The sequence below is a fragment of the Poecilia reticulata genome, chromosome 5 (assembly GCF_904066995.2).
Source record: "Poecilia reticulata chromosome 5, P_reticulata-male-v2, whole genome shotgun sequence".
Taxonomy (NCBI): Eukaryota; Metazoa; Chordata; class Actinopteri; order Cyprinodontiformes; family Poeciliidae; genus Poecilia; species Poecilia reticulata.
In genome coordinates, this window is record NC_088834.1 from 6833676 (window position 1) to 6860439 (window position 26764).

Consider the following 26764-nt stretch of genomic DNA (forward strand, 5'->3'; position numbering starts at 1 on the left):
GACACATTATATTCATGTCTCTGTCTTCATCATTTACACATGCTGTTAAATACAGACTGGAAACTATTTTTATGCCATCGATTTGGTGTGTTGTCACTCATCTTCCTCTTTGCTTTGTAAAATGTCGCGGTAGACAGTTGCTCTGGTTTTGGACTTCATGAAACGCAGTGGACCACAGCCAGAAGTCCTTGCTGCCCAATAATCATTAACTGTGGAAACCTGGACCCTGCCTCTCCAGTTTTCCTCGCCTTAATATTGAAATGCAAATTTTGCCCTTATCTGAAAATAGGACTTTGAACCACTGTTTAACAGTTGAGTCATTGTCTCCTTAGTCTAGGTAAGATGTTTTTGACAATGGTTCAGGAGTGGCTTGACAAGAAACTGAGACAGATGTAGCAGAAGTAACTATTAAATGGGTTTAGTCCCAGTCTTCTTAATAGTCATCTGCTACACCATTTTCTTGAGCAGTTTTTCCTTCCATTCAACCTTCCATGAATATGTTTGGGTGCAGCCAAGTGGTTTCTTTAGCTATGGGCTTTTGTGGTTTACCCCATTTTGTAGAAGGTGTCACTCACTAAATGCTTTATAAATCTTATGTAAACAATCAAAATGAACAGGGATAAATATAATTTATCACCATTTCTAATGAATGAATGCTTTCATTTTCAATTTAAAGATAATCTTAAAATGCTACACCAAGATCCAATTTCTGATACAAAAAAACTTTTATTTTAAAATTACAGAACGAGAATGATGCCATAATGGGTTCATTTTTTTTCTCCTTTCAGGGTTCACCACTACACGTTTGTGATTTGCATATTTGATTTGGCTTAGGTTTTATGTCAGATGCCCGTCCTCTACATTTATCCAAACCTGAAGTGATTCCAAGCACAAGGAATTGCGTGAACTGGCTTGTCAAAACTGTTTTATGTGCAAGTCAATCAATACACAGGATTTTAGTCACACAATGTTGGACTGTTTTACTCTCATTTAAAAGTATTAATAAAAAAACAAAAACTAGTTTGCCTTGAACTAAATTTGGACATTGGAGATTTTGAAATAGTTTGAATGAATAAGGACATTTATTTCTACTGCTAAAAAATGTCTTTAGAATAAGGTGCCAATGTTAAATTATTCAAATGTGGCTTATTGCACTTCAGGGTAATAAGTTGAATGCCAGGTTAAAGTGAAAAAAATAAAAATAAAGTGAAATATGTAAGATTCAGCAAAAATCATGGAACAGTCTGAAAATGTGGGTCACAAATCTGGAGAGATTGTTTTTCTGCTCAAAAAAAGAGCAAATCAGATCCAATCAGCTATGGTGGCTTACAAAAAACCCCAAACAGATTACAAATATAGCCATTTTATTAATGACTTGGGGAAAAAAAAGGATAACACAGGGAATACATGCATGCAGGGTATGTGTGAGCTGGTATCCTCCATTTCTTACAACACAAATTTATTATAATTTGGAACTAAATAACAGCTGTGAAGCTATTAAAACCAATGTATATCTTGATTTTACATACAGACATATTTTATTTGTGATTTCAATATCAAGTGCTTTTTTTTTTCATTTAAAATCAACAGGGCAGCTGGTTGAACATGAAACGTTCCCAAAAGTATAAAGATTACGAATATGGATAAGATTTCAGACTCCAATCCTGTACTGGCCACACTGTCCAGGATTGGAGTCTTAAGACACTGGACAACAGTCTACATTTCTCTCTTTTATAGCGCAGCAACACTGACAGTCTAAGGTCTTTAACCTCTTATTAATAATAATAATAATAATTAAAAAAATAAATCCGACACTTCCGCCTTCGAAAGAACACTGAACTCTCTTTTGTTGGGATCAGGAATGTGAGCCACCAGCACTGAGTGGATGAACACATACAAACAGAAGTCAAGACATGGTTCTAGTTACAGTATGGTGAATTTTGCTCTGCTTTCCCAAACTGGCATCTTTAACGGCAAGACTAACCAAGCTGTTCTACACATCATGAATAAAAAAAGGACTTCAACACACCCTCAATGCACGGCTAACGTAACTGTTAAGATAATGTTCTTACTCTACAGTAAAAAAACAAAACAAAATGAACGTTAAAACTACAGCCCTCTAAAACAGAATGGTAAAAATAGAGAGAGCATTGAAACAAAGCTGCAGACTGTTCAGAACAGCCCAGTTTCTGGAAGGCGCTCATGGGTTCAGTATCTTCCTCTCTTGGACTTTCGAGCGGACTGTTTGCTGCTTTTCGGGGGTTTTTTGAGGTCAGCCTTCTTGGGAGGCGATGGTTGTGCCTTTTTTTTGGACCCACCTCTGGCCGCCGGCTTTTTGGGCGCGGGCTCCTTGGGGGACGACTCTTCAACTTTAAATCGCTTCGATCCGCTTTTCGTCGTCTCCTTTAGAACCTTCGGCTCCTCGGGGTAGGACTCCTCGGTTTTTATCCGCCTGGAACCACTTTTTGTCGTCGCCTTTTCAACTTTGGGCTCTTCCGGGGATGACTCTCTGGATGGAGGTTTCCTGGAGCCTTTTTTGCTTAGCTTTTTAACAGCTGGTGTTTTAGACTTTCTTGAAGGAGCCCCTTTCTTCACAGGTGTTGCTTTAGGCGTCGATACAGTTTCCTTTTTACATGGGGTCTTTCCCGATCTCACAGGTTTCTTGGCAGGCGACTTCTTTGCAAGTGCTCGACCTTTACCTCCAGCCTTCGGCTTGCTGACACTGCGGGGTTTCTTGGCAGGTGGAGGGCGCCGAGCCTTAGGTGGAGGCCTCTTGTTAGGTGTCCTAAGAGTGATTTCAAGAGTTAGATGCTGCAACAAAAAATGTAAGCTTACAATGACAAAAACAAAAAAAAAATTCTGGCTTATAGTTACCTCTTGCGAACTGGAGCCTCATCTTCTGACTCTTCTTCCTCAGACTCCTCTTCCTCATCTTCTTCATCTGAAGAATCTGTAAGCCGCTTCCGCTTGACTGGTTTTTTTGGAACATCTTGAAACTTTTCTGGATACAGGGTGGTAGGGCTATGACAATAACAAAAAAAAAAATCTATGCCTCAGTACATGTTAATATAATTGATTATTTTATATTTTTTAAATTGTGGTTTACCTTGGATAAAATGGAAATGAGAGCTGATAAGTCCCTGTGAAACCGTGACCAGTTATCTGCTCCATCCAGCCCAGAACTTTACACTTGGTCAGAGTCCTCCTCAAACTGGCCACTGAAGAAGACAGTTCCCATTTTAGTGACAACGTGTCTGTTTAGGTTGTTTACAAATTTATTTTAAAGGTGACTTATAATTATACTTCCAAGAACAAATTTTGTATAGCCCAAAGAACTAGCCAGACATATTCATTACATTTTGTTTGCACAAAGTCATTCTTAGATAATTAGATTTTAATTTCGTCAATTTTGCCGATGTTGAGCTCCTTTCAGAATGAGCCTTTTCAGGGCCTCTTGTCACTTTATGTCTAAATAAGCTGCTGCTGGCTACACCACCATACTCACCGTTTACACTTGCATGCAAAAATGGCTGCAAACGGTTGTGCAATTATACAACCATACATCTTTGAAAAGCAGAAGTTGGGTCTTCTGCATAACCAACAAAAATGCAGCAAGTAGTTTTGGAACGGTAAGTCAACAAAAAAAAGCACTCGTCTTTTTCAGCGCATACAGAGGTGAAACCAGCTGACCAAACGTCCTGGAGCTCAGCTTGGGTTGCCAAGTACCGGGCAGGGGTTTGCTCAGGTTGCTTGGCAACAGGCTGTGCCCGTTAATTGCGATGTTGCATTCCAAAGATTTTTGAAACCGCTCATTTTTCAGACACCATAAAACATAAAAAACCCAGCTGTTTATTTTTTATAAACACTTTGTATTGAGAAGCAGTAGAAAACCAAATGGAAGTACAAAATCATGTAAAATGTGAATTTTACATAATAGGTTGCCTTTAAGTTCCAACCAAAGCTGGAATTAAGTTTATTGTCCACTAAAGCAAGATTTTGTGTGACACAATGCAATTAAAAAAGAAGGAAAAAAAAGAAAACGGAAAGAAGACTTAAGGAATTCTCACAATGCTCACTTTACAATGGATTTCTTCAGATTAAAACTGGCTCTGCATGTTTTGAGGCTGATCAGCCAATCAGCACCTGTACACATACCTGAACATGCTGAGATTTTATGAAAGCTTTAAGTAATAAAGTTTGTGAAGCAGTGGTCTTCCTTGAATGCATGAAGAAATCCTCTTTGATTGGTGTAATGCATTTGACTGATGTTGATCCTTTATTGGAGATGCACGTTTGGTTTAAGTTCACCCTCATCTATGCAGGGATTTACTCTAAGAACCCTTTAGGTTTAGTATCCATACCAACAGTGAAAATATTTAAGCATGTAATCCTTTATAAGTTAGGTCCTGCTGAGGACTGTGAACATGGACAGACGGGAACTTACCCAGCAGGTTCTCCTTGACGTCTTTGTTGGAGTCTACGAGATATTTGCGCAGAGATGTAGTGCTGCAGGTCTTGGGCTCATTCATAGCTGTGATCGCAACTGTGATGGCATCTTCCAACGTGCTGCCTTTCAGCTGAGACTCTTTGGCAGCTCGCTTCAGCTGGGAAGGAAACAATACAGGAGACAGGAACAAATGTAACTGACATTTCCATAATAAAACAACATTTTTTTCAATAAATAGCTTCCTTTGGAAAATGCTAACGTGTTGAGGTTAGAGTAGTATTTGGAGGTTTACCTGGAAGGTTCCTCTCGCTCCTGTCCCTGTGATTTGCTCCAGGTGTCCTTTCTCTACCGCCCTTACCAGGGCGGTCTTCAGTAGATCAGGCCTTAGACAAAAACAAGGCTATCAATTTAACTCAAAGAACAATTCTTATAGGAAATTTCCATCTTCCCAATTATTCCATTAGCTGTAATGGTGTGATTCATGAGGATTTGGTTCATCAAGAGTTCGATATATTGAATAAATTATAGAAACAACCTGATTTATCCAACGTGTGACAATATTTAGGTCTTTCATGGACAAAAATGGAAAAGTAGCTGAGTAATAATGTTACCCTATAAGACATGTTTATGTTTCAAAGATATTCAGGAGTTTTGGAGCTAGGATGCACTGATGCCGACAGCCAAAATGAAAATTGATGTTATGGCCATTAACCGATATTTCAAAATATTGCATACATTTCAACATTTTTGGGAATGAAAACAAACAAAAAAAAAAACTCCAGACTATCATGACTAATCTTGGACCCTCCAGAAACGCATGGCAAAAAGATGGAAATGAATATTACTCAATTTTGACCCGGTTTTATTTAATCAGACGAAAAAAAAAGACCAACATCTGCAGAAACCGATGTTGATGTCAATATAGTGTGAATCCATAAACTAAAGTTTGCAGGACAGTGTCTGCACGATCAGAGTTGGAGATCCCTGTAACCACCATTTACCAATCTTAATTTTCTATGAAAAGGAGATTTGTAATAATTGTAACATGTGGCTTATACTGGACAATGTGGAAAGCAAAGGTTAAGGAGAGCTGAGCACCCCGACTGATCCCAGTCACACCTGTTTTCAATGTTGAGGCTGGGGAAGTGCTGCTCCAGATACTTCTTGATCAGATTGTAAGAGGCCTCTTTGGGCTCACAGAGCCGAGTGATGATGAGAGGAAGGGCGTCTCCCAGAGACTCCTGCTTCGGAACGCCTTTCTAGAAACATTGTGAGGCAGAGCAGAATTAGATCCGACCGCGGATCAGTGAAAGACGAGACCATACACCAGGTGCTGACAAGAAGTTGACGAGAGTCAATTTTGAGTAACTAAGTCACACAAATATTTTCTTCCCTCTAAACAAATTAAAAATGTTTCACAAATTGTGTTTTAAAGACTTTGCAATCAGTACCCAGCTGTGACCAGCCACCATTTTGGTTACTAATTAATATTACATCAGTATAACTACAGGATTCAAGGCTTAAAGAAATTATTGGTATACCTCAACGGTATAATAGTAAGAGATATTGAGATATATTGTGGAACAATATATCAACAGTTTTAATTTCATGAGATCTCATGCCATAAAATTGAGATATGATTGTTGATGCAAAACAAACAAAAAAAAACTTTAAATGTATTTTTTCAAATCAGGAAAGCACCATAAGAGTTACCAAGTCACACCAACATTCTGTTGCAATACTTAAAGCTTCTCGTCATCTGCTGCCACATTAAAGTTTTAAGGTCACCTCGAGGCTTTACTTGGACCAGAGTGTGGGAACTTTTCATCCTCTAACAGCTAAATATAAACATGAACAAATCTGACTTTAATGTGGACCCAAAACAGGCAAAAAAAAAAAATGTTTAGAGAATTTGTGAAACAGCACACAGTTTATTAAAAAAGAAAACAAAACAGTCCAGCTTTAAAAGGTTGGAAGGAGGTTTCTACGGTAACACACCTTAGATTGGGGAGGCGCTTTTCCAATGGCGAAGGTTCCTGAAAGGCCTTTACCCTTCAGCTGGGAGACAGGAAAAACACAATGAGGATTTATTTATAAGCCTGTGACGGTTAGCCCAAGGTCGACCACAATAGAATTAAAAATAAATATTTGCAACAAATTAGAGGCTTAATTTTCAAGACAAGTGAAGACTGTAAGGATGGACAGAAGGTGTACACATAATTGCATAAAACACCTAAACTCATTTTAACATCAATGCAGTGTTGTTGTATTTGCACCCCCACCACATAAAGCAAGCATGCAACTAAAAATAAATAAAAGTCTAGTGCTAGCTGGAGAAATGAGTCGTGTTCTTTTGCCAAAGACAAAAGAGAAAGTCTAAAAACAAACATCTCACGCCACTCCATTTTTGTTTAGATTTCGTGAAGAAGTTGTGATCGGCGTCTTCTTCAAATGTTTTTATTTTGTTTCCTTTAATAGTTCTTGTTGCAGTGTAAGAAACACCTTTGGCATAAGCTTTTCAAGACTTTATTTTTGTGCTACTTTTTGAGATCTTTTAACCCATTTCCTCCTAAAAGTAGGTTCTATTGCAGTGTTTTGATTTTACAGATCTGGAAGATATGAAGATTGAAATATGACAAGTGAAACTAAACCAAAGGTTTACTCATGATTTGATTTAGAGGGTACTTGGAGGGAATTACCCGTTTCACACAGGGACAGGTAGGTTTGGATAGCTCAGTCCCATAGCAAATTAAATATAAAAATTACATTTTTTACAGAAGTTATTTTTGTCCCGACATCAAACCAGTTTGATAAAAATATATATACACCAATCTACAAAAGGACACAACCCTTTTGAAAAGCGCTGTAGGCGAAGTTTAAAAACATTCTACCTGTTTGATGGTGCCCTTTTCCAAGTGTTTCTTCATTGATTTCTTGATTAGACTCTTCTTCTTGTGAAAATCCATCCCTGGGTATTTTTTCAACATATATTTCATGACGGATTGGAAGGACATCCCAGACCTCTCATTGGAGGACTGCAAGGGAAACAAAAAGCATTGAAGGAAACAATCGTTGCCAAGAGACGACCAAGACCAAGATGAGCTCAGAGTTGGTACACACCCCTATAGCTTCGACAAGGACGTTTTCCACTTTGTTCTGCGTGCCTGCAAAGTTGGACACGGGGATTTTTTTGTGTGTGGTGACGCTAGCCCATGCAGGAATTGTCCGTTTCACCTTCTTGGATTTGGATTTCTTATGCTTGACGCCATCTTTCATCCTGCCACCAGAAGGAGCAACACAAGTTCAGTGAAGGGGGATGGGTCAGTGTGGTTCAAGCGATATTTCACTGTGATCGTTACCACCCTTATCCTTATCTTTATCACATCCTCACCTTAGAAGGAGAACATAGCAGTGTGTTGAGCACTGTCCAGCCGCGCAGTCCTGGCATTTCACATTATGTCTGTTTGTCACCGGCAAGAGAGACAAAATTAAGTTTCAGAACATCGGTCTCAATGACCACAACGGTAATTTGAGCTGAAATGCCACCAATCCAAGAGCTGACAGATGCAGAATTACTTATTCAAGTCTGGGAGAAGAGGAGGAGGAGGAAGAGGGTAAAGTTTACAATAAGAGCTCATCAAATATCACCCAAGTGCCTTCATCTAACAGAATTGCAGCTAATATTTCCAAGAGTTAATTGTTATAAAGTTTCCATAAAATTTGCACTTCACTTCTTTTTTTTTTTTAAATGGCTAGCATGGATGTAAAGAGTTGAAGATATTAAAGATATTGAAGATATTCAAACATATTAATGTTTGAAATATTACAGGTGTACAGGTGCAAGTAACCGCTGTTAAATCTTATTGTAAAGCTAATGCTATCCTCTGTGCACATTAAAGTTCATTTTAACGGTTTTATCATTTTATAACCCTTTGTTTGTTTTTAGTGCGACATTTTCCATTTACCCAGGGACAATGGATGAAAAACAGCCAGTTGGCTCATTCTGATGCATTTACAGCAAAGGGAATGTACATTGTTCCTGCCAAATAAATAAATATCTTAAAAAAAAAAAAAAGGAGTGCCCTAACAGATAAAAAGGCTTAGTTTCAGCACATTGTACAACTTTTTCAAAGTTCCACTTAGTGGTTTTTGTTGTTCCAATTAAAAATAATTTAAACTTTACAATAAGGCAGACAGTCAAGCATATGGGCTGAGACTACAGACCTGCCAACTTGTAAAACGCAGAATAATCTGTTCTGTGTGGAGAAAAAAAAAAAAAAAAGAAAAAAAGAAAAGAAAAATCACAAGGACGCAGATTGATGCTGCTCCAAAAATAAACTTTTGTTGCATTGAACTGTGCAGTGACAAACCCTAGTGGGCAGACACTTCCTGTCCAAAGAAAACAAACCAAAGAAAGAGGACATCGTCTTCTCCTCCTGGACTCCTCCAAGACTGTGAGCACATCCGTCAGTTTGACTAATCTAGTGCAGGGAAATTGCTGTGGCTGTGACAGGACCTCACATCTTTTAGGAATGGGACACTGCAACCATGTGAGCAGTCAGCTGTCATCCAGCAGAGGTAAGGATAATTCAAAAAGATAAAAGTGCTATCAAAGTGAAATATCGCAGGGTTTTCACTTGCAACCCGGGTCTAGGCCGTAACTCACTCTTTCCCGTCTCCAGCTTCCTCCTTTGTCTCCAGGGGTCCGTCTTCTGCCTTCTCCGCGGCCTCTCCGTCGCCCGATGCCTCCCCCTCTGCTGGGGCAGCTGAAGATGCAGCCTGCTCCTTATCAGCAGGGGGCGACTCTTCAGATGACGCCTCTTGTTCTTTCAAATCAAAAAACAAACAGAACAATGAAGTCACAGCAAATCTATATTTTTGCAGTAATATAAACTAACTAAGATGCTGAACTAAAAAAAAAAAAAAAAAAAAAAAGGGAGTTATTTTATTTGGTGAAATACTGTTAATGTGAATGTCATACACTGTAAAGAAAAGTGTAAATAGTGAATAATAGCACAATGTTGAAGTTAAGATAATAAATCCTGAAACGGAGTAGTTGTGGGCCGTGATCCTAGTGAAATATGCGTGGGTGGTGCCACTCAGGGGTCCACGGATTGGGGAGGGGAAGAGGGATGTCCGACCCCGGCCTCACCTTTCTCTGCAGCCGCAGAGGGAGCCTTCTCCTGGGTTGGAGTTGCGGTTGCTCGGCGAATCGGCATCACAGACGAATATTCTGAACGAAAAAGGAGAAGCCATATGCATGAGCATGAACATTTGTTTATGTGCGCGCTTCCAACGAGCCAAACCCACTTCATTCATTTCCTCCACCTGAAACTAGAGGTGCAATTCGCCTCTTGCGGAAAAGCACGACCCCCATCCAATCCCGCGTCAACAACCCCTCATATCCGCCAGCTTTACACAAACCCATCCCGTCCGCTCCCAACAATGAGCTGCAAGAATTTTTTTTTTTTTTCCGCCACATTCGCCATTTTGTCCGTGGGGTTGGGAGCACAGTAATGGCGTCGCACAAGGCACATAAAATTCACTTCAGTTGCACGGAGCAAAAACTCCACAAGCGGCGGCTTTTCCGAGCATAAAATCGATGCAAATTAATGTTCAGCAAAAAATTTATTGCAAAGCAAGCTTACCTTTCACTGCTCTGCTGACAAGTGATATAGCTTCAGGTGAGATTTCTGCAGGATCCTTTATTTCGATTTCTCCGTTAACGAGCCCCGCCCCACTCGGACCGCAGATGACGTGCGGCGTCACGCGGCACGTCAGAAGATTCAAATCATAACAATGAAAAAAAAAGTGCTTTTATGGCTGAAATAAAAAATTAAACTGTAGTTTTTTTCCCCCCTAATAATCATGTACAGCCAGAAACACGGTTTTAATACGACAGTTTAGCTGCAGGAAAAACATAAAATAAAATAACCAGAGCATTTCCCACACATTTTAACAGTGTTTTGATGTGGCTTTTACCTTGTTTTTTTCAAGGTCTTTGAACGTTTCTTACCTGGTGACTAGGCTGCTTGTTCAGAAGATTGGTGCCCAACACAAGCAATATATGAGCGATGCTTGAGATTTTTACTGCAACAATTTTTGGCAATTTTTAATTTCCCTTTGGGGGTGAATATAGTGATTTTTTTGAATTTGAATTGCAGACGACAAATATGAATTATTCCATCTCTTATTCAGCTGGAGTCATTAATAGGTCAGTGTCAAATGACTTAAAACAAATAAAGTCCACTGAAATATTTTACAAGTTCCAGACTGAAAGCAGTCATTACAAAAAACAAACAAACATATTTTTAAAATCCAAACATCCAGTCATCTCGGTGTGAATAAAGCCCCCTAGTGGTCTGTCCCAACATCTAATTTCTTTTGGACAATAAAATTAAGAAATCATTCTTTTCTAACTTATTTCCCAGAAAGACTCTCTTGGTAACCATCTTTATCATTATCAGATCTGTTTGTGGAGCTATAAGTGAAAGAAAAAGGCCTCCCAGGTCAGAACGGTGAACCACTTTTGATGTAGAAGAGTAAAAACTTTACTGATATCCCCTCCCTATGTTCAAGTCTTAGCCTAGTCACCTAGTAACCTAGCCCAGTCTCTGTCGCTTGTATCTGGAATCTCGCATGATCCTTATTTCACCATGCTCACAGGTAATAACTGCAACACAGGACCATTAAACAAGAGCTTTCATGTCAATACATGTAGAACAAGACATAATATTCTGTTGGAGACTAAGTGAAACCCACCGTTCTCAAAATGTTAAAATGTTAGATTTTTTGTCAACCTAAAAACACTTTAAGCTGTAGGAGGTAATTTTTATATATAAAAAAAGTTTGTTCACATATTTGTTAGAACTGTCACTATGTCCTCACAGTAGAAAACAACACAGATACTCTGAAAAATAATTGAGCTCCCCTGCCTCCTTCCTGTGGTCCTACTGCCATTTGCAGAAATGCACTGCTCCCAGTAAGAAACAACCAATCGGAGCATCAAATTCTACTGACAGGACATAGTGACAGTTTTAAAAACGTGTATAAAACATTTTTATTGGAAAAAAAAAAAAATAAATCACCTACTGTTTTGTGAGAACATTGTTTGGAAGTCTATATTATTTAGAACCGTTTTTTCCTGGATGTTTATTAATAAGACTTATAAGGGTGATATTATAACAGAATACCAACATAAAACTAGCTGTATCCTGGTAATAATGTTATTATACCAACTCTGTTTTATCAGAATTAAAAATCTGTATCTTCAATTCTGAAGCCGTCCACTGATTCTTCCCATAACAAAACATCAAAGTAAATATGTACACAAAGACATATTTACGAAAAAAAAAAAACAACCCAAAAAACAAAAAAAAAAACTGATAATCAAGTGAGACGAGCCTATTAAATCTTTAAAATACCATGATTCTACAGACACAGCTCCTGATAATTATCCATATTATGTTATTAAATTAAAATGCATTAGGACTTCCCTAAACCCAAAGTTGCTACTTGAACTGATTGTATTGAAGTAGGAGGTTGAAAACAAGAACATGCCCATTGTTCATATTCTGGATTTGGTGCGAACTTGCACTTAAAAATTGTCGCTTAAAATTAGCTAACAAGCCGTCAAGAACCTCCTTAGCTGTTCCGCTGTTTAATGGTGTACAGTAAATATTTATATAACAGCATATTTAAGAAATGAAAACGACATCCGACTGAGTGGAGATTAAATTAGGATTTTCACTGCTGCTCTTTTCTTCATCCAAACCAGAATCGCTGGAACCTGAACGCACCACACACCCTGCAGTCATCAGAGGTGACCTCTGTAAGCCACACCTCCCACAACAATGAGTCACAAGAATCAAAACCTTTTAAATACATTTTTTGTCTTTAATGTATTTACAAGCTTTACTCTGCTCTGTAGGTCGGAAGAAGTATTACAAGCATCTTGTTTTCAGCGACCCTGGCCATTAGCTTTTGAATGCTGAACTTTAGTTCTTTATCACTTTGTTCATCTGCGTAATTTGATAAGTTCTGATTTGCATCACTTCCTAGATGCATATTTTCCCTCTCTTGAGGTGTTCATAACAACGCAGAGTGAGCCAAGGCTGAAGAAAATAACTTCCTGGTAATGACAAGATGACCTTTGACCAACAGAGTTACGAGTTCTTGTCTATTCACTCCTTTCTTTCATTTCTGCTTCCCCTTCATCCTAAAATAAAGATGCTTTTTACCCTGTTCTCAACCAGAGTGAAATCCAGGGAGAATATTTATCTCACAATTATTTTGTTATTATATGTAATTATATTGTTATTTATGTTGTCGCGTTCTTGTTGTGAGCATCTGCAAATGTTAAATAATTTTCGTATTTGCAGTCCTTAAAAAAATAATAAATTAAGGAGTCCAGAACCTATTTATCTTTAAGTCTCTTCTTAAAAAGTAACAAAAAAAGTAAGTTAAAATTTAAAACAAAAATATTTTCTATGTATGATACAGTATTTAGTGCTTCCACCATTGGAATCCAAACTGAAGATGGCGGTAGGTTTCAGGACTGTACCGCAGGGGGAGGGAAAACAAAACAAAAACAAAGTTCCAGCCGTAAACACGTCGCCCTGTCCGTGCAGCCACTTGAAAAATTTGTTCTGCTGTTAAGGATGCAGTTCCGCTACGCCGTGTCCCGGGAGTCGCCCTCGTCAATTATCCTCCGACTCCTCCTCGGCTTCCCGCAGCCAGGTGAAGAACGCGGTGACGGACTTGAGGGCCACGCCCTTCCCGTCCTGCTCGGCAGGGTCTTTGCTCGACTCCCACTTGTAGAAAGCGTCCTCTGAGATGACGTCCTCGTCATACAGACAGTCGAAGAACATCCGGAGAAGATCTGCAAGAGAGCAGGAACGCTGCTGTCAACCTCCATTCCCTCCCACATCTTCCCTCCATATCTATGATCAACACATGCTTTATAAAAATCTTTTATTTTAATCTTTACATTAAAGCTGTAGTATGGAACTTTTATAAACAATATGCATTTTACATATTAGCAAAAAGTGTCACTATGTTGTGACAGTATGAGGCAATCTCTGCTAAGCTACAGCTAGTTCCCCACAGCAGAGCTTGTCATGAATGCTCAAGGTAGTTACCATGGCTACCGATTATGGTGGATAAACACTTTCCCTTTAACAGTAAATAGTTTCTGTTATTGACACAGCTTCGGTGCATGCACAAGTGATTTACAGCGCTAAAACCCTCCTCCTGGATCTGATTGGTTGTTTCTGAGAGCATGGTGCATTTCTGCAGGTGGCTGTAGGACCACAAGGAAAAGGTAGAGCTCAACTTCTTCAATTTGTGACAGTTTTAACAAATATGCAAAAAATAAAATAAATAAATAAATAAAAAATGTGTATAAAAATTACTCACTGCAGCTTGATCCAGAAACATATCAACCAGGTTGCGGCTGCCATAAGACTGAGGACGTTTTGTTTGTGTTCCTGTTATTCTAAATATTAAGGGCTATTACACATTTTTCATGCCCAAATGTAATACTTTTCCCAAAAAATGTCAGATTTTTGTGGTTTTCATGAAATTCTGGATAACAAAACATGTGCCTATTTTGGGTTTATGAACTGCATGTTTGATACATCAACCAACTACACACATTTGATCTAGATTAAATATTAACTGATTAAATTCTCCGCAAGTAGCTCAAAAAACTAAACGATCAATAAAATGAGCAAAAACCAAAGCTGTGAAAAGATGTCAGAGAGAAATCTGTCAAGGCATTAAAATCTATTTATCTGTCTGAAAAAGATGTTGATATTTTATGAAGTGGTATTTGAAACATACATTTTTTACTTTCAAGTCTGTACGAGCCCCATTTTGTGCTTTTTGATTTTATAAGGTAAAAGGTAAATAACTGTAAAGCCCAATACTGAAAACTTTATAGTTAACAGCAGTTTTTATAATATATATATAACATCTGTGTTCAGTACTAACCACCCTCTTATATTTTAAGGATTAAAACCATGGTGGTATTTGCTTTGTTTGAGCACTTACTTGGAGGCTGATCGAGGGAAACGATCAGCGCCTGAAGTGCATAAAGTGCTTGCAGCTGTCGCTCAGTGTCTGAGTTAAGGTACTTGAGTAAAACAGGCAACCTCTTCTGGATGATGGCCGTGTCCACACGACAGTTAGGGTTCTCATCTGTGGGCGAAGTGCAAGAGGCAGAGTTGACGCATAGAAAGCTGCTCTGCTTGGATTTTGGCGCTGCGTACATGCAGACATTAACGAAGATGCGTCTCTTCGTTAAATTGCTTACCTTTCACTGCTGCTTTACACACAGCTGTCATCAAAGCCCTCAGGAAGGGGGACGAGCTCGCCTGGGACTCATCCAGGTTTGCCTGGAGAGAAAAACAAAATCAGCTCAGTTAGCTCATGCCACTAACAAAAAGGAAACTAGTTCAACAGCAACAACAAGAACGCATGTTGGAAAGAACGTTTTTTTTTTAAAAAACACACGTGTTTATATTCGGCTGGCTGACTGCGCTGCCAACTCCATGTTAAACTTTAATGGAAGCATTAGCGTTAGCAGTGCTCTTCAGACTACAAAAAAAGCACTTAAAGGGGATTAAATAACTGAAGTACATGTGATAGAGTGTGGCTGATGGAATACCACAGCTCTTCTTTAAGTGCTTGATAGAAATACAAAAAACAATGTTGACTTGGCTCCTCCATCTGTTTCCATTTCTGGTTTCTTCCTCTCAACCTGTGTTTGATCACAAATAGTGTTTGATCTCTTAGTTAAGCTTTTCTGAAGTAATTCTGCTGAAGCAACAAAACTTACAGTCAGGTATCTTCAGCGCGCATCATGACCGGTGTTAATATTTTTGCACTGTGTAACATTTTCAAGCCCTTTTTTTGAAACAAAGTATGTTTGTAAGATGAATCATTTTTAACCAACTGACATCATAAAGTGAATTTTTGTCAATATGATTTTGATATATCGGAAACAGCTCAATATAAATGGTAATCAGTCAAGTAAGAGATTGTACATGTTGTGAATTGGTGTGACATAAATAAACCGAACCGGACTTCTGGGTGATTTTAAAGTGGCGTACCTCTACCCAGTCGAAGATCTGCTCGTCGCTCGCCATGTCCTCCAGGAGGAGCTTCTCTAGCTGCCGACTCAGCTCCTCAGGAGACAAGATCCTTTTGGTCTGCACCTCCTCAGGACTCGAACCTTCAGACTGAAGGAACTGGAGTTTCTGTTTGGAACAAAATAAAAATTAGAGTAGAGTGACAAGGATGAGACAGATAGAAGAACATCTGAGCGAATGGAAACGGCAAAAGACTTAAACCAGTAAAATAATATAAAATAAAAAAAATCAATAAAAAAAAAAAAGTTTTCTCAGGTGAAGGATCTGCAGCTCCTCTCTTTTTCCTTCCAAACCTGTTGTGAGATGAAATCCTGGACTTCCTCGCCTTCTGGTAGCAGGTCGGTCCAGTTCATTCCCGATTCCCTCCACAAAGATCCCACATTCCTATGGCTCTGTCAAAACAAAACACAACATCCATTTTTTCTGTCTGGACTGTCTTGTTTACTACACTTTACCAAAAATGGATAGCAATTCAATATAGTAGAATTGTACTAAAACAAACTAAATGCTACGAATGAAAGTTCATAGCACAAGGTAAAAACTTGGTTTATTGTAGAAAATTGTTCACCATTTTGTTATAACTAAACATGCTACAAAAATGAGTGCAGGCGATGTAAAAAAAAAAAAAAAAAAAACTTGTGCTGCTTACCATTTGTTTGCATAGTATGTGCAGTATTTCAGATATTAAGATCCCAGCTCTTCCAACAGGAAGCAAAGGTTTGCTTAATTCACTATAAACAAACAGAAAGGAGTCATGAAGGTTATGTAAAAAGGTGGAACACAGAGAAAATATGCACTCTCTTTCTGGACAAACATGTGAAACATTCATGCAGGATCAGCAGGACCACCTGAAGAGCTCTCTCATAGAGAAGCATCCGTCCTTCAGCAAAGGGCTGAGCAGCTCAGCCAGGTACAGCCATATGTGGGGAATGTCGATGGCCATGTCGTCGGCCAGCTCCAACGTGTCTGTAAACCTGAGGAACCACAAACAGCAGCAGAGCTTAGAAACAGAAGGTTCAAACTGAAATTAAGATGGAGAAATACACACTTTTCAGAGAACATCTGAAGGTTTGAAGTTTTTTTTATTATTATTATTTGTGCAACTACTTCACCAACAAGCCATTACGATTAGTTTGGTAATCCCCATTACCAAACTAATCTGCATTAGTTTCTACCAAAATGGTTCCTAATCTTCTTGGGGTTTAATGTATAAAATATTGAAATGGTCATACAAAATATGGGATAATTTTAACATGAACTCAATATGTACAAAATCAGTCAGGCTTATGTGAGACCTTTTTACAAAAAAACATATGAAGCTGGATTAAAAGAAAAAAAAGGATATCAGTGCTCTTAAAAGGAAGTGTGGAATTTAAATCTCTGATGTTTTTATGCATCTTATTCCATTCGTGAACTTTTCTGTAGACAACAGATTTTAATGCATGCCACAAGTAAAAAAAAACAAAAAACCTTTTTTTCTTAATCTTTTCACAATCATGTATAACTTTATACATGATTTGCTGAAGAAAAATATATTCAGTGCAGTAATTAAGCTAAAACTGTACAAAACAGAAACATTTTGGACTTAATATGAAAACACCTTTGTCTATAAATACGTTCTACTCAAAGCTCAAATGGCTTCACCTGGTTCAAATTCACTAATGGAATGCCATTGTTATTGCATTTAAGGCAATAAAATGTTTAGTTTTTTATTTAAAAAGAAAAAAATGTTTTGTTTATGTGCATCTTTTAATGTATTTCTAATACCATCTAAAAAGGCTTAAGTGGTTAAAAAAATCTTTTGAATGTGACATTTAATTATTTTTTTATCCGGTTAATCATCAAAATAATCAATTGCTAAGATAATCAATAGTTGCAGCCCTAATATGTACAAAAATACATTTTTCCTAATTTACAGAAACAGTTCTGGTGCAAACTTCTGCTGGTTTCCCTCTAAAGCCTGAGGCCTGCAGCAGGTGGACTGACCCTCGGTATAGCTGTGCTTTGGGCAGCATTCCCTGCTGCACCAGCTGGAAGAGGAGCTGGCCCATGTGGTCCCGTGTGATCTGACTGCGCTCCAGGGTCGACTCCACCCCGACGCGCACAAAGATGTGCAACTGAGAGCCCAAGTCCAGCTCGTCCACACACTGGACAGCCTCCTGCAGGACAAAGAGATATCATCATCAAAACAAAATCAGCAGAACAAACAGGACAACTGGAACTGGAGCAGATGACACTGGAAAGAGCCACAAAATTATTCTAATGATTGCTGGTCAGGACTGAGCCTAAAGGCATACTAGGCTCTGAAGGAAACGCTGACATGAATCTGCAGAAAAACACTCCATTTAACTAGCAGTGTGTTGAATTCAGAGCTACCTTGTAATCGTTTATGTGCAGAAACTCGTCAATAATGGACTTTGACTTCCGTTCGATCTCCTCCTCTGACCGGGCAGGCCTGTCTGGCTTCTGAACCGCTGGCTCAGGTTTCACTGGAATAAGAGTGACATTCAGATCAATGCTGGGTCTGCTCTGATAAAAGCCACATAGAAACGCACTGGCCACATCTGATTCTAGCTAAACAGAGTCTTTTAGTGAGTCATCTTGTTCAATATGTAACTACACAATGACAAAACAATAATCTGCCAATTTTAATCACGTTAGAAAAACTCAAGCGTTCTCACCAGGTTCCCTGACTTTGCTGCGCTCCGGCTCGGTTTTGTCCTCAGCGACGCTCGGCCTCCGGGGTTCTGCTCCCTCTCGCTCTCTTCGCGGCTCCTCTGGGTTTTGAGTCTCCAGCAGCTCTTTGGAGCTGCCGCCCCTGACGAACGGGCTGGGCCGCGATGACGACGACGGGGCCGAGATCAGCGGCTTTTCGCTGCGTTCTCTGACCGCGTTGTTCCGACTGCTGGGAGGTGGAGAAGAAAAGGTCAACAGAGCAGAGGAAAACCAGTAGCACCCAGTTCCAGGTGTGTTCCAGGTGGGTTCTACCTTCCCAGAGTTCTTCTGGAGTCGTAGTCGGGGTTCTGTGGAGGCGTGGTGGAGGGCTGAGGTAAAGGTGTGGACTGCAGTGCAGAGAAACGGTTCAGGCCGGCGGTCCGAGATAGTTCTGATGTTTTGGGAATGAAAGAGAACAGTGACAAAGATCACAATAAAATAGCTTTTTTTCATCCATTTGTCAAGAAAGACAGGGTTTGTAATAATTTTCCCACAGTAAAATTCAAGCCCTTTTCAACATGTTCAAGAAAAGTTTTCAAACTTTTCCAGCACCACATTTTGGAGATTAAAAAAACATTAATGAACAGTTTTAATTCACTATTATATAACATAATTTATTACTGCTAAAAATGATTTGTGGAAGTGTTATACATTATAAAACCGAGACAAAGTAAACTAAAACATAGCAAAATGTTATGTTTTGTAATCTCTCTCACACACACACACCTTATACACCTGACAGCTCAAACAAAAACACATATTTAACAAAAAAGTCCCCCAATTTCAATCATTTTGATAACGTATAAAACACAAGACAATTATTGACCCATTAGGGATAATAAATAATTGCATTAAAAAAATCCAAACAAATTGTGTTTCTGCTCATATTAAATGAATATTAGGTGAGAAAAATGTATCTTGATTGAGTGAATGAAAATATCTGCTTTCAATTATAATAAGATTTCCCAAATTTCGGCTTTTAATCAAACTTTTATTACAAAACTGTGCAGTTTTGAAATCAAGCACTTTCAAGAACTTTATACAGAAATCAAGCATTTTCCAAACCCTGAAATACAAACACCTAATTGTAATTCTAGCATTTTTAAGGATTTCTAGCATTTGTACAATCCCTGTAAATTGAAAATGCATTTACATTTTCTTTAATTAAACAGAGTTTTAAAACTTTGAGAAAAAGATTAGATATTCAGAATTTTTCTAGTTCCAGCTAATGTGAAAATGTAGAAATAATCATGTTAACCTTAACCACTGGGTCTTATCTGAACTTCATTTCACAACTGAATCAACTTATGCTGCATGTTTAGTTCAATGTTTTAAATCTTGTTCGTTTTTAAGTTGGTTGCCCTCTTACCCGAGTCGCTGGCTTTGGCCCCTCCACTGCTGCCCTTCACCCACGTGACTTGAGCCCGAGGGCCCAGCTGGATCTTCTCATCCATCTGAGGCTGTAAAATCAGTTTTTGTTACATTTACTGTGGGAAAACATCAACAGATTAAAAAAAACAACAAAAAAAAAAAACAAAAATGCAATGAGAATGTTCAGCCAGAGATCTAATAATTTATAAATTAAAATAGTTGAAAACTAACCAAAAGTCCCCAGAGGAAGCATTTAAAAAGCAGAAGTTAAAAAAACAAACAAAAAACAAAAAAAACAAAAACAAATGTCCCCATAGACCTACGGAAAACTTGGGAGGTAAAGAGAGGTGCTAAAATTAGCCCATAAATCCTGGAATTGAAATCAAGTAGTTACAGTCTATGGTCCAAAATTCTTAGTATTTTTTTTGTTTTTGGTCATTCAGTACTCAATCCATCCAGCAGGGGAGGCAACTAAATGCACTGCAGAAGCTAAACCACAATAATGCAGACCAGATGAGGGCAGGGAGCCTTTAAAGAACAGTTCTGTTCCACAAGACACATCCTGTTGGTATGGAAACAGTAAATTACATTCTGCCAAAAGAAAAAACATGCAGCCCTGAGTGGCAGCAGAGAACAAACACTTAATGAAGGTGAGAGACGTGTCACGACATGACAAACTAAAGGACAGTGCAGAAACAGTTCCAACACACTCCAACAAAACATCAGCATTGGCTTGTTACTGAGCAGTTTGATACTTTCTTTGTTAATTAGTTTCTCATTTGATAACTTTAAATTTAAAATTTCACTTATGTAGTGTTAATGCATAACAAGAAAATCTTCTATTGAATCTAGTGTATAATTTCAAGTCAACTAACAACTTTGCAAAGTTTCTCTTCAATTTCAGAGAAAAAAAAAGAAAAAAGTCACTCAAAAAATAATTAAGCATTATTACTTCCTATTACAGAGAGTGAATATGAGCTGGAAAGATGATTCTCTGCCTGCATAAATTATTCCAGTTTAACATTTCTAGATTATAAAAATCTTGCATGGATTATTGATGTATTACGTTTTTGCATCTTCTTGTCAGAACCAGAATCAACATCTTCAATAATCTGAGCTGCCGTAGCTTTTTTGTCGAAGCACACGTCTCAGCTTCACTTCCTGTATTGTCATCTTCCTAAAAAATGGCTACACTCATTTTTTTTTTAACTAAAGGTGATTCATTCAAACCTCTTTATTGCCAAAAGATGAATCAACTCTTGTCAAACTTGCTCAAAGTCTTTTGCTCGTCCATCGGCACCTGGATTTAACTTAGCGGGCCTCCGACTGGATAATTACTGCAGGGCAATTATCTTTCAGCTGGTAACAAGTTATTTAACCCCAACTGATCCAATGAGTCACTTCATGTTTTTTCATGGTCATGGAAAGTTGTTGGTCTGTTTAGGGTCAAATGAGGAGATTGAAGACTTTGGGTAAAGAACTGTTTAGTGCAGTGGATTGGGTCTGAACAGCTGTGATTGACAAGTTGTCCCAAAATATATTTTGATAAACGATAATATTGTCATTTTGAGACCATTTTCAAATAATATATTGATAAAAGCATGATAGTGCAAGATTGCCCATTCAAAAGACCAATAAACTTTAATTTTGTAAAGAGAACTTAACACTGGAACTGGAAGACATTTTAAATATCAAAAATAAAACCCATCAACCAAAAACTATAAATAAAGTAGAAATAAAAATGGAAATATTCCAGTCAGAATACGGAATGTCAGAATGGAAACATTAATTATCATAGTGGAAATGATTAATCTTATTTAAATTTATCATTCGATTAATTGATTAACTGTTTATTAAAACAGGATTAGACGCATGTTTCATGCCAAATAAAAAGTGACATGACTACAGATTGCTTTGAAAACAATCAGATGTGTATCCGAATTAGTGTCAGATACGGAATTGGCACAGACTGGATTTTTTGGGGGGTGAAAAGATCAGAATCTGGCCGTTCAGATTGCCGTGTAAAAGCTGAATATGGGTCGCATTTGGGCAAAAGAAAGCGGATTTGGGTCGAATTCACCGGCTGTGTGAACGCAGCCTGTGAACCTCAGGCGAATGGCTCACCTTGGAGATCTTTGGGATCTTATTGGGGTCGATGGTCCTGCTGTTCTTTGTCATGGGCACAGTGTTCCAGGTTTCCTCTTTGCGGGATTCCCTCTGCTCTCGTGGATCTATGTCACCAAACAAACACGCCACAAACAGGAAGAGAAAATATAATTTTATCATGAACTCAATGATTCTGTGAAATTGTACCTTTTGTGCAAAGGACATTTGAGACATTTTCCACAGCTCCTGTCACATGTGATGAAATATTATAAGTCAGGTGACAGATGGGAGGTAGTGGGGGGGCTTCCTGTCTGCTGCTGGGCACAATGGGATTTCTGCAGGCTGTATGGACAGGAAGTCTGCCTGCATGCCTGCAGGGTTCCCGAGCCGATGTGTGACTCTAAGCTTTAAAGAGGATTCCGACTACAGGACTGACCCGGCCGCCTCTTGCTGTCTTTGGAGAGCAGCTGCTGGTGAACCTTTCGCTGCTCTTCCTGCTCTTCAATCTTGGCCTCCTTGTGGATCTGCTCGATGGTCTTTGGGCCGGAGTCGGCTCTCCTCGACACCCAGTTGTGCTGTAGAGGAGACGGCACGACATTTAGCTCCAACAAAGCAGCTCAACATCAATGCCACGATTAATACTCTAGAGCTGATACAATTAATCGGATTAATCGTAACAAATCAACTAATTTAGTAATCGATTAAATGTTAACAGCTGGCGTATGCTTAAAAAAAGGCATATAAAAAAATCATATTAGGAACCTTTTGCATCAAATTATCCATCAGTTAATTAAAAAAAAAAAGAACATCTGAATCCTCTGCTGTATTGATGCTAAGTCAAGGAGAAAGGACTGATATTATGATATCACATCAATTAGTATTTCTTTAGCTGCAGATGCCTCCTTTGCTATAAATAATCTAGCGTACACTAATGGAATGCTTTGTTATTGCATGTTAGGCAAGAAAATTTTTTATTTTAGTATTAAATTAATTGTTTATTTGCATCTTCTAATGCATTTCTAATATTGTATAAAAACGTTAAGTACTTTAATAAAAAATCTAATGAATAAGACACTTTTTTTTTTATCTGATTCATCAATTACTTGTCAGAATAATCAATAGATTAATTGATTCGTAAAATAATCATTAGTCGCATCCCAGATTAAAAGCTGTTCAATGGCTGCCCAAGGTACTAATCTTGCTTTCTTAAATAATTAAACTGGTTGATTATCCACAAATCAATCTAAAAAGTTGAAGACGTTTCAGACAAAGAAAGTAAAAGGCTCAAGAGCCATAAATAAAAAAGATAAATAAAAATTCCATGTGTTAAAACAAGCAGCAGCCACTGACTAGCCAACCTGAACCTGTTACTGTTGTTGAGTTGATAGATATGAACAAGTAAGTGTTAAAGCCCCTTAAAAAAGACGATGCAAACATATATACTCTTTCATTTTTCATAAATTAATTCTGGCTGATAAAGCCATTTTTTCTAGATTAATTAATGAAAATATTTCTTATTTTAATCATCCGTCAAGAATTTTGAATGGGAAACTCCCTAAATTAGCTGTCTGAGGACATAAACTGAAGGGTTGGTAGGTTTTCCTCCTTAACTACCTTGTTCCTTCACATAAATTATTTTATTACATTCCATTTGCTTGCTTGTTTAATTTAACTGGCCCATGATTCAGGGTTTCTTCTCACGATTTTTTTAAATGCAGTTACTGCACCACATAACTGGTTTAATCATGTGATGTTGTTCATCTTAAACATGACAGTAGATTTGAGCAGATATTAGAAAACTGTTTTTGCCACTGGATGAAAACCCATCATTATTTTTAGAATACGATTTGGAGACTATTCAGTCTTTCTCGTAAAAGAGTTGAAATTTGACTCTAAGGCTGATGGCATACAACAGGTTCAGCACAACACGACCTGAACAGTCAAGATGACATTCCAACAAGTGAGAAAAGAAACAGAAACAATGAAACAAACCTCTGTGGGAAAGAGCGCACCGTGAAATCTGAACGAACGTATGAAACTAAAAATAAAAGTACCAGAATGACACACTCACCAATCTTAGGTCTATAACATCCTGGAGCATAAACCGTATCCTAGATGATGTCTTCCGCTCCTTGACAATTTTTTCCATTTGGTTGAAATACTGATCCATGCGAGGCTGCGGAGGAAAAAAAAACAGTGTTAGGTTGGTTTGAAATGAGCTTCTGTTTGATTAGGAAGGTGATGCCAGAAAATAAAATCTTCTATGGATGTAATCCCAGGTACTGGATCTGGGTACCGACTGGGGGATTCCTGAAGAATCAGGATTGGGAATTCCTGATACCTGCTGTTCCTCCAGTGAGGGAGACAGATGCAATTTGCACTGATCGTTTTTTTTTAAAACCCTCAATTATTTTTGGCATGGATTCCAAAACTAATTTACAATTTTTAAAGATTATGTTTTTTTTTTATCAAACCTTTTTTTCTGCTGAGAATACAAGGTTTTCTTTTTTTTTTTTTTTTACAATAATTATAATATTGCAATAAAGCTCCAGCCTCTTGTCATATAATCTGTTCTGGTCAGATATATTCGGACTTAAACAATTGTCACAGAGTTTTACTATGTGCAGAATAAAGGACTACCTGTCTTAAGTCTCTTTTCTTTCATTTTGGGCTGAATTATTAGCAACCTATATTAAAACAGAGGTTAAAAAAAACTGCTTTGCAGGAAAACCCCAGGAACAAAACATGAAATTACTGAATTCTGTAGCTGTTTGTGTCTGCTCAAGTTTATCTTTAGAGACAAGCGAAGAAGCTATGAGCCTTTCAGGTGACAGAGTAAGCCTGGATTGGACGGCAGAAACTCCAGCCGAGATTAAATATTTTATCACTTTCAAGAAAAGGAAGAACAGGAGAGACTCCAGAAACTGGAACGACATTGGTGAATGAGCGGTAGTGTGTCCTTTTACTGCACTTTAAAACATATGCATGACATTTCATTAAATTTTACAAAGGACGTGAACAGGACTAACGTCCTTCCTGTGGTTGTTTTGAAATGACTAATCAGATAGAAAGTCCTGATCAGATCGTCGTCAGCTCCTCCAAGAGCCATTAGCAAACACCTGGTGGAGCTTATCATACAAACTACTTCTCAGTTCAACGCTCCAAAGAAGAGATGCAGATAGGATAATATAGGAGCATTGTTGTGGTGACGTGTTGAAGACAGTGTGTCGGAAAGAGTAGGAGCTTCTTAAAGAGACAGAGGCCCAATTTCCAAACATCCAATTGTGAAGTCACATTTCTTTTAATTTATCTGATATGTATATAAATATATAATATTTTTTATAACGGCTGAAGAACATGGGTGGGCACCAGTTACTTAATTGTGCTATAAAATGGCACTAAGTGTCCAGAAAATACATAGTACTACCCTTTAAAGTACTGACTAGTGTTTAAAAAAACCCTCATCACTCCAAGATACGGAAGAATAGTTGTATAAATTAAACAGGCATGACAGAAAAATATTGGCACCATTTATTGACATTTGTCCAATTCATTTTTCTGCAACCTGGAAACACTTTTCAGAAGGAACACTGATGCAGTAAAGCAGGTCAAATTCACATTTAGTTTCCATGCTGTTGAGAAGATAAACCACATCCCAATGTAAATGGTACCCAACCACTGCTGGATCAAATCCTAACACAAACCTCACTTTTACGTCTTTAAAACCTTAGGAGTCTAACGTCCAAGCTGCAATAAAAACACCGATAGCACATCACGTCAAAAAGATTATAGGTGGCATAATGCAGTGTAGCTGTTTAATAATCCCAAATGAAAAGCTAACCTGACACACAGAGAACAGTGTGTATTTTTGCTCTGTGTCCAACAGAGATGCCAGGCATGTTTATGGGAACACGAAGTGCTTTTTTTCCCAGTTGCCTTAGAACATTTCGGGGCAATTAAAGTCTGTTAAACTGAGTTACTAACCTCCACACTGTAACTTTATAGTATTGCACCGACAAGGGGTTTCAGTCGAACAGTTTCACCCTCAAAGCTAGAGCAATCTAGTATATTTCTTTAAACCTCCTGCCGCTCACCTTGGCCTTTTCAAAGTCCAGGTCCTTCCCAATGGTGGTAAGCAGCCTGCACAGGCACTCTAAAGACTCCTCGTCGTGGTTCTTCAGCAGCTTGACCACGCAGTCGTGCATGATGGCTTCGGTCAGCATCTTGAGCTTGAAGAGCTCGCCGATGAACTTGATGTTGCCGATGGAGCGCCGCCTGGCCTTGTCCTTGGCTTCCTCCAGCTCCTCCCGAAGCCGCTCACGCTCTGTCGCCTGACGCCGAGAAGGACAAACATCAGCCCCAGTAGCTGGAAGCGGCTATAGAACATGCTAATGAGAAGACAAACCGATGCAGCAGAGTCCAGCTCTTTCTGCTTCCTCTCGAACACCACGTCGTCTGCCTTGTCTTTCTCAAACTCCTTCTGGCAGCGATTTAGCAGCAGTTTGCGAAAGTTTACAGTGGAGTTGGGTTTGTCCGTCATCTGCACTTTGAGCTGCATAGAAATAACAGATAAAAGTCGGATAAGGGAAACCATTTGACTTGGCGCTGCAGCAAATAAGATGCAGTACTCTCTATTCTGTTTTTTTGCTATACACCTATGTTAGTTGATTAAACACATTGTTTACCGTAGCTAGACACCGACACATTTGTCCGTAAGCCACAGAGAAGCTGGGCTCATCAATGGCCTTCTCAAAAACCAGGTCGATGACCCCTTTGAGCCTCTCCTCGGTGTCGATGGTCAGATCGGTGACCTGCTTCATCAGCTGGTTGAACTTTTGTGGCGTTAGCTTGTTCAGGATGCTTCGTACCTTCCTGAAGAGCTCCTGCAGCAAAAAGAAAACAAAAATACCCGTAAGGGAAGATCGAGTCCAGACGTTAATGTAGCTTAGTGTTGAGCATTTTCTTTGTGTTT

The 26764-nt window shown here is 38.6% G+C and overlaps 2 protein-coding genes across 8 annotated transcripts in view; both read right to left on the reverse strand.

Annotated features, from left to right (window-relative positions):
- Positions 1-485: 485 nt before the first annotated feature.
- hp1bp3 (heterochromatin protein 1, binding protein 3) lies at positions 486-10249 on the reverse strand. 3 transcript variants are annotated; one of them, XM_008409079.3, is made up of 13 exons: positions 10096-10249; positions 9600-9680; positions 9114-9273; positions 7839-7907; positions 7568-7724; positions 7339-7482; positions 6446-6505; positions 5567-5706; positions 4740-4830; positions 4445-4604; positions 3107-3218; positions 2875-3021; positions 486-2785 (listed from the first exon to the last, which is right to left on the reverse strand). In XM_008409079.3, the coding sequence occupies exons 2-13, from the start codon at positions 9664-9666 to the stop codon at positions 2209-2211; spliced, it is 1884 nt and encodes a 627-aa protein (XP_008407301.2). In that variant the 5' UTR covers positions 9667-9680; positions 10096-10249; the 3' UTR covers positions 486-2208. The 3 variants fall into 3 exon arrangements, with proteins under 3 accessions (XP_008407301.2, XP_008407302.2, XP_081463043.1); XM_008409080.3 differs by lacking the exon at positions 10096-10249 and adding an exon at positions 9758-9896; XM_081606917.1 differs by lacking the exon at positions 7839-7907 and having other exon boundaries at positions 10096-10248.
- Positions 10250-12320: 2071 nt separating this feature from the next.
- The window catches only part of eif4g3a (eukaryotic translation initiation factor 4 gamma, 3a), a 57328-nt gene continuing 42884 nt past the window's right edge, over positions 12321-26764 (reverse strand). For 4 of the 5 annotated variants that reach the window (XM_008409096.2, XM_081606916.1, XM_081606915.1 and 1 more), the window contains 18 exons: positions 26478-26675; positions 26198-26344; positions 25887-26123; positions 23864-23968; positions 22229-22367; positions 21811-21917; positions 19685-19775; positions 18589-18706; positions 18282-18502; positions 17977-18089; positions 17587-17759; positions 16449-16574; positions 16250-16331; positions 15894-15992; positions 15562-15708; positions 14763-14844; positions 14501-14647; positions 12321-13328 (listed from right to left, as the gene is read on the reverse strand). In XM_008409096.2, the coding sequence (XP_008407318.2) occupies positions 13147-13328; positions 14501-14647; positions 14763-14844; positions 15562-15708; positions 15894-15992; positions 16250-16331; positions 16449-16574; positions 17587-17759; positions 17977-18089; positions 18282-18502; positions 18589-18706; positions 19685-19775; positions 21811-21917; positions 22229-22367; positions 23864-23968; positions 25887-26123; positions 26198-26344; positions 26478-26675 (2514 nt within the window). In that variant the 3' untranslated portion in view covers positions 12321-13146. Of the gene's footprint in view, positions 13329-14500; positions 14648-14762; positions 14845-15561; positions 15709-15893; positions 15993-16249; positions 16332-16448; positions 16575-17586; positions 17760-17976; positions 18090-18281; positions 18506-18588; positions 18707-19684; positions 19776-21810; positions 21918-22228; positions 22368-23863; positions 23969-25886; positions 26124-26197; positions 26345-26477; positions 26676-26764 lie in introns of all 5 variants that reach the window. The other variant, XM_008409083.3, reaches the window with a different exon arrangement.